At 45.5% G+C, this 9,419-nt stretch overlaps 1 protein-coding gene across 5 annotated transcripts; it reads left to right on the forward strand.

Annotated features, from left to right (window-relative positions):
* Positions 1 to 1,169: 1,169 nt before the first annotated feature.
* On the forward strand, positions 1,170 to 8,600 carry LOC124068035. Of its 5 annotated transcripts, XR_006844878.1 has the most exons (4): positions 1,212 to 1,359; positions 1,556 to 1,648; positions 1,851 to 5,637; positions 5,792 to 7,171. XR_006844878.1 is itself a non-coding variant. In XM_046405921.1 (3 exons), exon 3 carries the CDS (start codon positions 6,228 to 6,230, stop codon positions 6,603 to 6,605), a length of 378 nt encoding a protein of 125 aa, XP_046261877.1. In that variant the 5' UTR covers positions 1,178 to 1,359; positions 1,556 to 1,648; positions 5,792 to 6,227; the 3' UTR covers positions 6,606 to 7,171. The 5 variants fall into 5 exon arrangements, 3 of the variants coding, with proteins under 3 accessions (XP_046261878.1, XP_046261877.1, XP_046261876.1); XM_046405921.1 differs by lacking the exon at positions 1,851 to 5,637 and having other exon boundaries at positions 1,178 to 1,359; XM_046405920.1 differs by lacking the exon at positions 5,792 to 7,171 and having other exon boundaries at positions 1,851 to 5,783.
* Positions 8,601 to 9,419: the final 819 nt, after the last annotated feature.

A 9,419-nucleotide genomic window follows, 5' to 3' on the forward strand; every position in this document is an offset into this window, starting at 1 on the left:
GGGAGGGACCGCGGGCGTCGACTGCGCCACCTCGTGGACGCCTGAATCACTCAGTGAACTACACTCTCCTGAGTCATTTTCCTCTGAGGGATACACTTTCATGGTGACCATTGTCCCCGGTTGTTTTAACAGATTTAGTTTCCAGATAAACAAACTTAAAACGTTAGGCTGGCAGTAATGAAGAGAGTGAAACCCATCAGCAGGCACAAGGCAGGAGCAACGCAGGGAGATAGGGGTGTGTTGTATTCAAGTGTATCTCGGAGAAAACTCGCTTTTTTTAAACTCTGCTAAATTGCCACCGCAACAACTCACGTACAGTAGGACACAGCATGTAACAAGTAGTGTATAAAACCTGCAGTTTGTGACTCTCATTGCAACAATTTGCGAGGGAACAGTGCGTGTTCAGTGTGAATCCTTCACTGAATGAACTGCAGGGCACTGAGCCCAATTTGCCGAGAATACCAGTTAAATAGCATTCCATAGGACAGGACACTTGAAACATCGTGATTTATAAACAAGTTTACTCTTACAGACGTGTTGTCAAAGCAACACAGCAACAACACTCTCGTCTCCCGATCCGGAAGCTGTGCACTGAACTGAAACCTGAAACCTGAAACCAGTCTCCTCCCGCCAAGCACGGAATGATTCGGTGAACGAATCACATCTAAAGTAACTGTCGTGCCCATCACTGCACAGACGCTATAAATAAATATCCCGCACTGTAGTCGCGCCAAAGTTTTCAAATGCCTCCATATATGAGACACTATGGTAATAACGAACCGATTTCACAATAAAAGCAGTGTTCTTGCAACTAGGCAAAGTTACATCCATCCATCCATTTTCTATACCGCTTATCCGTCAGGATCACGGGGGAGCTGGAGCCTATCCCAGCTGACTACGGGCGAGAGGCGGGGTACACCCTGGACTGGTCGCCAGTCAATCGCAGGGCCGCAAAGTTACATTCACTCAACAATACATGATCACATTGATATAATAAATAAATAAAATAATGAACAAATAAACAAATTAAGCTCTAAATATGCCATCAAATTTGTTCTCTGAATTCAGAGTGCTGTTTCAAGGAAACTTGCTGCACTGAACAGTTTGATTTGAAATTGATTTAATGACTGAATGTAACTTTTCCCAGTTTCCGCTGCCTTTATTGTGAAATCGATTGGAACTCGTATTACCATAGTGTCTCTTATATAGAGGCACTTGAAAACATTATGGAGGCTGGCTTGACCCCATCTTTGAACTTCAGGCGGGAAAGTCCGCGGAAAGGGCGTTACTCCCACCGAAGTTTCTTTCAAATGACTGGAAAAGGACGTCGACTGATCTTGGTCTTGTGCAGCCAGCGAGGTTTGTTCATTTATGTCATTTATGTGTTTTTATGTTTCTCTGTGTATATACAGTTTGTGTGTAATATGAAGTAATCTTAACACAGTGTAATATGTGTGTAAACAAGTCGACGGCGGTTTTCGGCGACAGAGATATAGTCGGGATAAATAAATCAATCAGTAACAGAAGAACTACATGGTGTGTATTTCCTGGACAGAGTGACAACCTGTATTCCAGAAAATATTGGTATGAATGACTTGGCCTTCAGTTTGACTTCAGTTGCATCATCCAGTAGCGGACACTTCTTGATGTAAGTTTTCTTGTCTTCAGTTTCCTGTTGTTTTTTTTCCTTGGCTGTATAAAGAGTATAATGATAAAGGGTCACGAGGGAAGCTAAAAGTGTTTACCTTAAAACAAAGTCTTTGAAGCGAATACTAGGATTTTTATTTAATTCGATCATAGTTTGCGTGTAATATGAAATAATCTTATCTTGTCGTGTATTTCCTGGACAGAGACACAGGCACGCACCTTGCCTTCCATCACTATAAGTTTTCTTTACACATCAGCGGTTTCGTTTCCTGACTGCCGACCGCCGCGCTGATGAAAGGACCGGTAACATTCTGAGAACCAAACCATCACATCGATAACGCGACGGCAACGCGGCGATAAGAAGAGATTTAATTTGTAATATGATGGAAAGTATTCAATCGTTAAAAGACATTTGGAAACAAACAACAAACCACAGTGACAACACAGAAATGTTTAATCTCCTGGTGAGACAGTTTTCAACTGAAGGAGAGGAAAATGATAATGATGTGTCTTTTGAGAGGGTATTGCATCCTTATATAAGACCACAAGAAGCTGAAAGAGAGAAGCAATATGCATTTTCTGTCATCCTCATGAAAGACAACAGACAAATGTTTTTTCCACCAGTTTATCCAGATTTTACAACCAACAAAGAGTCTGGTGGTCCAAAAACAGCAATCCACAGTGAAGAAATTTTAATTAAACAACTGGATAACTTTATGTGCCAAAATGGAACAAAGGTGAAACAAGTTTTGATTTACACGTATTACAGCCCGTGTTTAAAGAGGAACAGACCTGACCCTTGTATGTTTCAGGTTATAGACAGTGCCGCTGCATGGTTTACGCGTTATGGTGTTTACACTTATGTGGTATTCACAAAGTCATGGGGATTAAACGGTCCAAATTATTTTAAAAATCTCAGTTATGCCACTATCTCATGTCCCTGCAGTGTTTTTTATCCGTATATTGAAAAAAGCAAGGGCACTTCTTTCTGTTTGGATCATAAGAATCTGAGAAGCATTTTTAAAAAAAGTGACGTCTACAAGACATTGTCACGTGTTGAAGACAATGATAAAAATACTCTACGCTGCAGTATTAAGTCTGCTCATGAAACCCTTGTGACGCTGGCTCAAAATTCACATGGTCTGTGTAAACATCATTTGGAATGTGGAGAACAGGCAATTCAGTCTTTCTCATTTCTGCCCGAAGTTCACCATGAAATTTGTGAGAAATTGGAGAAGGATTGGAAGGAAATGGTCAGAAACAGTTCGATGACAGTGATCAGAAAAACCATCACAGAAGAATTCAACAGTGCTGTAGTTCATCTATTTAGAGAACAGTTGGAGTCATCTGTGGGGAAGAGCAGCCCCCTGCGGCTTCACTGTATTCCTTGCCCTGCCCGCTTGTCTCCTCGGCGCTCTTGTGCTCGATCACGAAGCAGAACGTTTGATTACCTATGCAGACAGCAGGACTAAGATAAGAATTCTTGCGGCATTGCTTATGATGCGACAGGAAACCAAGGGCTTTGGAAAGTTTTTTAATCCATGTGAACAGCAGTTGAACATGGGTCAGTTAGTCCTAAGAAATGGACGAACGCCGTTCGGAAGGATGGGGCGATGGCCTACGTCGCCCCCGGCCGATCGAAAGGGAGTCGAACCTTCTTCAACTCACCAATTTAAAAAAAGAAATCATACTGTTTAGCCCCCCCATTTCCCCACGACGATGTCAACCTTGGTCCTCTGTCCACCAGTCAAAAACTCACTGCCAGAAAGCTACGTGTTATATTTGGCTCAGCTTTACTCACTAACTTAACTTAATTGTTTTAACTTATTGGTTTTAAATTGTATATTTCCTTTTTTAAAAATGTAAATCTTGAACCTTGTTCACAATTTGTCTATTTATGTTTTGTTTATTATTTATTTTGTTTATTGCCTTCTATTTGTGTAAAAATTGTCATTTTTGTTTTTAATGATTGTTATGCACTTGGGAAAGCTGGTTTTTGAAAGGTGCTATGCAAATTAATACTGCTCAAACAAAAATAACGGGAACACTTAAACAACACAATGTAACTCCAAGTCAATCTGTGAAATCAGCCTGTCCAGTTTGGAAGCAACACTGATTGTGAATCAATTTCACCTGCTGTTGTGCAAATGGAACAGATACCCGGTGGAAATGAGAAGCAATTAGCAAGACAACCACTAAAAAGGAGTGGTTCTGCAGGTGGTGCGAGCTGTGGCAAGAAGGTTTGCTGTGTCTGTCATCACAGTGTCCAGAGCATCGAGGAGATACCCGGAGACAGGGGGCTTGTGCTTACAGCCCAACACCGTGCAGGGCGATTGGCATTTGCCAGAGAACACCAAGACTGGCGGGTTCGCCATTGGCACCCTGGGCTCTTCATGGATGAGAGCATCCATCCATCCATCGCTCCATCCACCAACGCCACGTTGCACCACAGACTGTCCAAGAGTTGACTGATGCTTTAATGCAGGTCTGGGAGGAGATCCCTCAGGAGAACATCTGCCACCTCATCAGGAGCATGCCCAGGAGTTGTAGGGAGGTCATGCAGGCACATGGAGGCCACACACACTACTGAGCCTTATTTTGACTTGTCTTGAGGAATTTTCACTCAAGTTGGATCAGCCTGTAATGTGATTTTCCACTTTTATTTTGAATATGATTCTGAATCCAGACCTCCATGGGATACTAATTTTGATTTACATTGATCATTTTTATGTTATTTTGTACTCAACATATTCTACTATGTAATGAATGTGTTATTTTAGTGTTCCCTTTATTTTTTTGAGCAGTGTATATGTGTGTGTATAATGTTTTGTATAACTATCATATTTCTGGTTCATTTTTGCTTTTTGTTTTTTTTGTTTGTTTTGTGTCATGTTAGCATTGCTGTTTGTGGATTATAGCTTTGTTTTCAACACCATCATCCCAGACATCCTGGTCAATAAGATGGCAGCCTTAGGCCTGCCCTCACTCACTTGTGCTTGGGTCAAAGACTTTTGACCAGTCACTCCCAGACTGTGAAGACTGGCAATCTGTCCTACCTGCACACTCAGCACTGGCTTCTGAAGTGTGTCTTCACAGAGTCACTGTGGTGTTGAAGACATCATGCCTCGTTCTCGTTCTGTCTGCGTGTGAAGTGCAGCCAAACTGAAATTATGTTCATCAGAGATACTTCAGTTATTATCTCACCGAAGCTGAAATTTACACTTGGAAGACAGGGGCTTCTGAGGACAAGGGAGTGGCGCAAGCAGAGTACAGGGAATGGCAGACAAGAAGAAACAATGTGCCCGGAGAGAAAAGAAAGGAAAGCGGGCAGGCTCGCATGCCCAGCTAAAGGCTAGCAAGCCACCAATTCAAGATCGACGTTCAAGATCGACGTTCAAGATCGGCGTTCAAGATCGACGTTCAAGATCGGCGTTCAAAATCGACGTTCAAGATCGACGGCCTGGAGCTTTTCTGGGCGGACGGCAACCACTGGTTGGTGGAAGACACGAGGAGGAGGACTGTGAATTAAGGTATGGAGGCCTGACGTGAGATACAGGCATGGCGAGGCATGGCGTGGAATTCTGCTGTGGCGTGGGAATCCGAGGCGGCTGACGACTGGACCCTCGAAGTCGCGATTGGAGGGCTATGGACCACAGCGGCAGGCAGCAGGCAGCCTGGTCTGTGGAGTCGGGACAGGCGCGCTGATTTCCATGGTGGTGGAGGGCCCGGTCCGTGGAGTATTGTTAAGTCGCTCTTAGGGTGACGCATGGGTAATTGTTGCAAAATTTGCCCAGCACTCCAGCCTCGAGCCCGTTATTCGAAATGGACTACAGACACATGTACAAGAACAATAAGCAGGTTCAGATCGCTCTTCTTTGACCCAAATAAGATGTCCGTGGACCTTGATCGCCCTTGCTGAGAGGAAGCATCAGCAGTCTGACATGTTTAAAGGACCAGAGGTACACCTCGACTTGACTCCCAGTGCCTCTGGTGTGTATGACTGCATTTTTTCACAGTATAGGCATTAAGATTGTATTTATTTGTTTGTTCTTCTTCTTTTAATTTATTTTAACATTGTTTTAGATACAGCAGAAGCCATTCATGGTTTTGAGTATTGACTAGTAATTTCCAGTCTTTCCCACAGGACTTTGTGAGACTATGGTGAGTGAACCTCCGATGCTCTAGGGGACTCTATAGGCCTGTCTGCTGTGGCGCCGAGCACAGGCGGACTCAGCCCTGAGACAGTGAGCTGCGGCCCCTCTGCTGTGACGTGATGAGCAGGCGGACCCAGCCCGGGAACAGTGAGCTGCTGCCCCTCTGCTGTGGCGTGAACAGCAGGCAGACCCAGCCTAAATGCTGGGCGGCGTTCAAGATCGACGTTCAAGATCGGCGTTCAAGATCGGCGTTCAAGATCGGCATTCAAGATCGACGTTCAAGATCGGCGTTCAAAATCGACGTTCAAGATCGACGGCCTGGAGCTTTTCTGGGCGGACGGCAACCACTGGTTGGTGGAAGACACGAGGAGGAGGACTGTGAATTAAGGCATGGAGGCCTGACGTGAGATACAGGCATGGCGAGGCATGGCGTGGAATTCTGCTGTGGCGTGGGAATCCGAGGCGGCTGACGACCGGACTATAGACCACAGTGGCAGGCAGCAGGCAGCAGGCAGCCTGGTCCGTGGAGTCGGGACAGGAGCGCTGGTCTCCACTGTGGCCTCCACTGTGGCAGATGGCCTGGTCCGTGGAGTCGGGACGGCAGCGTTGGTCTCCACGGTGGCGGACGACCTGGTCCGTGGAGTCGGGACAGGAGCGCTGGTCTCCACTGTGGCAGATGGCCTGGTCCGTGGAGTCGGGACGGCAGCGTTGGTCTCCACGGTGGCGGACGGCCTGGTCCGTGGAGTCGGGACGGCAGCGTTGGTCTCCACGGTGGCGGACGACCTGGTACGTGGAGTCTGGTAAGGAGTGCTGATCTCCATGGCGGCTGACTGCCTGGTCCATGGCGTCGGGACTGGAGGTACAGACGCCGGACAGGCACAGCTAGGCACCGGTTCTGGGGAGCTTGTCGCCGACTGCAGGCCAATCCTAGATCTCCTGTGACTCGTGCACCTTCCACAGGGGCCCAAGACTGGGAAGATTGGCAGTCTCTCCTACCTGCACACTCAGCACTGGCTTCTGAAGTGAGTCTTCACAGAGTCACTGTGGTGTGGAAGACATCATGCCTCGTTCTCGTCCTGTCCATCGACTTCAGGAAAAACATAGCAGCCCCTCCTGCCCTATACATCAAAAACGACTGTGTAGAGAGTACACACTTTCAAATTCCTCGGCACCCTCATATCAGCTCACCTCTCCTGGACCCTAAGCACCACGACAGTCATCAAGTACAAGATGGCAGCACACAGTAGAGCAGCGGCTTCTCGAGCTCCCGGGACTAAGCCTTATTTCAACAACTCGGCATTCAAGATCAACGTTCAAGATTGGCGTTCAAGATCGGCGTTCAAGATCGACGTTCAAGATCAGCGTTCAAGATCGACGGCCCGAAGCTTTTCTGGGCGGAGGGCAACCACTGGTTGGGGAAGACACGAGGAGGAGGACTGTGAATGAAGGTATGGAGGCCTGACGTGGCGACCTGATGAGACATGGCATGGAAGCCTGACGTGGGATACAGGCTTGGCGAGGCATGGCGTGGAACTCTGCTGTGGCGTGGGAATCCGGAGTCGCGACTGGAGGGCTATGGACCACGGCGGCAGGCAGCCTGGTCCGTGCAATCGGAACTGGAGCGCTGGTCTCCACAGCGGTGGACGCCCTAGTCCGTGGAGTCGGGACAGGAGCGCTGGTCTCTACTGCGGCGGACGGTCTGGCGTGTGGAGTCGGGACTGGAGGTACAGACGCCGGACAGGCACAGCTAGGCACAGGTTGTGGGGAGCCTGTCGCCGACTGCAGGCCAATCCTAGACCTCCTGTGACTCATGTGCACCTTCCACAGGGGCCCAAGACTGGGAAGTAGAAAACTTCCTCCAGTACACAGTAATCCCCTTTGGAAAATGCTCCTGCAACCTGAATGGTAAATAAGGTGCTAGGAGATATTCTGAACTGTAGGTCGTACCTAGGTGACATTGCTGTTTACTCTGATGATGGGGTGAGTCATATAACTACATTAAGGGAAGTTTTCAGACGCCTTTCAGCTACATCCCTTACCTTGAATCTTGCCAAATGTGAATTTGGGAAAGGTACTGTGCTCTATCTTGGTCATCATGTTGGTAGTGGACAAGCGTGTCCTGTGGATGCCAAGGTCTCAGCTATTGCTGTCCTGGGGTCGAGTGTTAATCCCATTCAGATCCTTACCAACCACAACCCTCAAGTGTCTCTCAAGGATGTACACTATATTGCCAAAAGTATTCACTCACTCCTCCTCTTCTCTCTTGTGTTCCACAGGTGAAAGTTCCTAGAGTGGATCCACCTGTGTAGCCAGGCTGTGCTGCTGTTGGTCCATTGAAGCTTAAAGTTGGCCAATCATCATTAGGGGCCTCTATATATAAAAGCTGGCACACCTGCATGCTCTCTCTGGACCTTGATTCTTGTCTTTCATGCTGAGTCTTGTGTTTACTTGGCAAGTTAAGGTAAAGGTATGTGGTGGGAGATAGGGGTAACTAGGTTAGTTTGGGATGTACACCCTATACATTTCTGCAGCAAATAGAAGTTACTTGTCTACATACACTAGCTTTATTGGTTGGTGCCACCCATTGTATTTCATTTATTTAAGTCTCTTTTTAGATAAGAGAGGTAGGCCTTTTGTTTGTTCTTTTATTGCAATCAGTAGTGATTAGTCAGGCCTAGTTTTATTGTACTGTTTTTGATTATTTTGGCGCAACCACACAGCCCCCTTCCCATTCTTTTTGGTTTAAATTCCTGTTAAATTTAGTTTGCTATAAAAATAAAACATTTTTATTTTTCCCTACCACCTTGGCTCCATTAAATTATTTGGTTGTTGTGTTACAGCCTCCGGCTGACTCAATGAGGGCGTAACAGCAACTCTGTTTTCTTTACTGTGATATGGTTTATACACTGTTTGAATACACACTATAAATAGTGCAGACTGTTATAAACCAGCATTAACAGTATACCTGTCTTATTAATTCAACACATATGCAAATATTAGTCTGTATTTATCTGTTGTTTGTTACTTAGCATGACAGTTTATGAATATGGAATAGTCTTTTGTCTTGACTGGAATTATGGCTTTTACATGGATTTAATTCATGCCTTATCAGCTATTTAGATTTTTCAGAAGTGTTCTGCCCATATACAAATCAGAGATGTTCTTGACAACCAATTTTACTGCCTAGTCTAAAAGTAAGAAAACACTCAGAAAATGGGTTAAATGCTCCTGAAAATACAATAAAAGTGCGTTTCAAAACTGCTGTTCACATTCTTGTGATTTTGTTAACATTAGTATGCTGAATAATGCCCGCTCCCCTTTTTTTTCCAAACGAAGTGACATTTGCTTAGGAAGACATATAATTTTGTCAAAGCCAGACCCTATTTCACTTGCAGCAAAAAGAAATTCTGTAATTTTTGGTGAAAACAATATTAATTTGTTCATTGAAATCAATGGACAGTGTGTGTCCTTTAAACATATCAAAATTATTTATTATGCATATGGGCAATTTGTTTTTGACTGCTATAGCTAATATAACTAAACATCTTTATATTTAATTATCATTGTTCAAAGAGAGGAAAAGTCTTGTAGGAGTCGACAGACGCGCCGGCGCGTCCT

The sequence above is a fragment of the Scatophagus argus genome, chromosome 12 (genome assembly GCF_020382885.2).
Source record: "Scatophagus argus isolate fScaArg1 chromosome 12, fScaArg1.pri, whole genome shotgun sequence".
NCBI lineage: Eukaryota > Metazoa > Chordata > Actinopteri > Scatophagidae > Scatophagus > Scatophagus argus.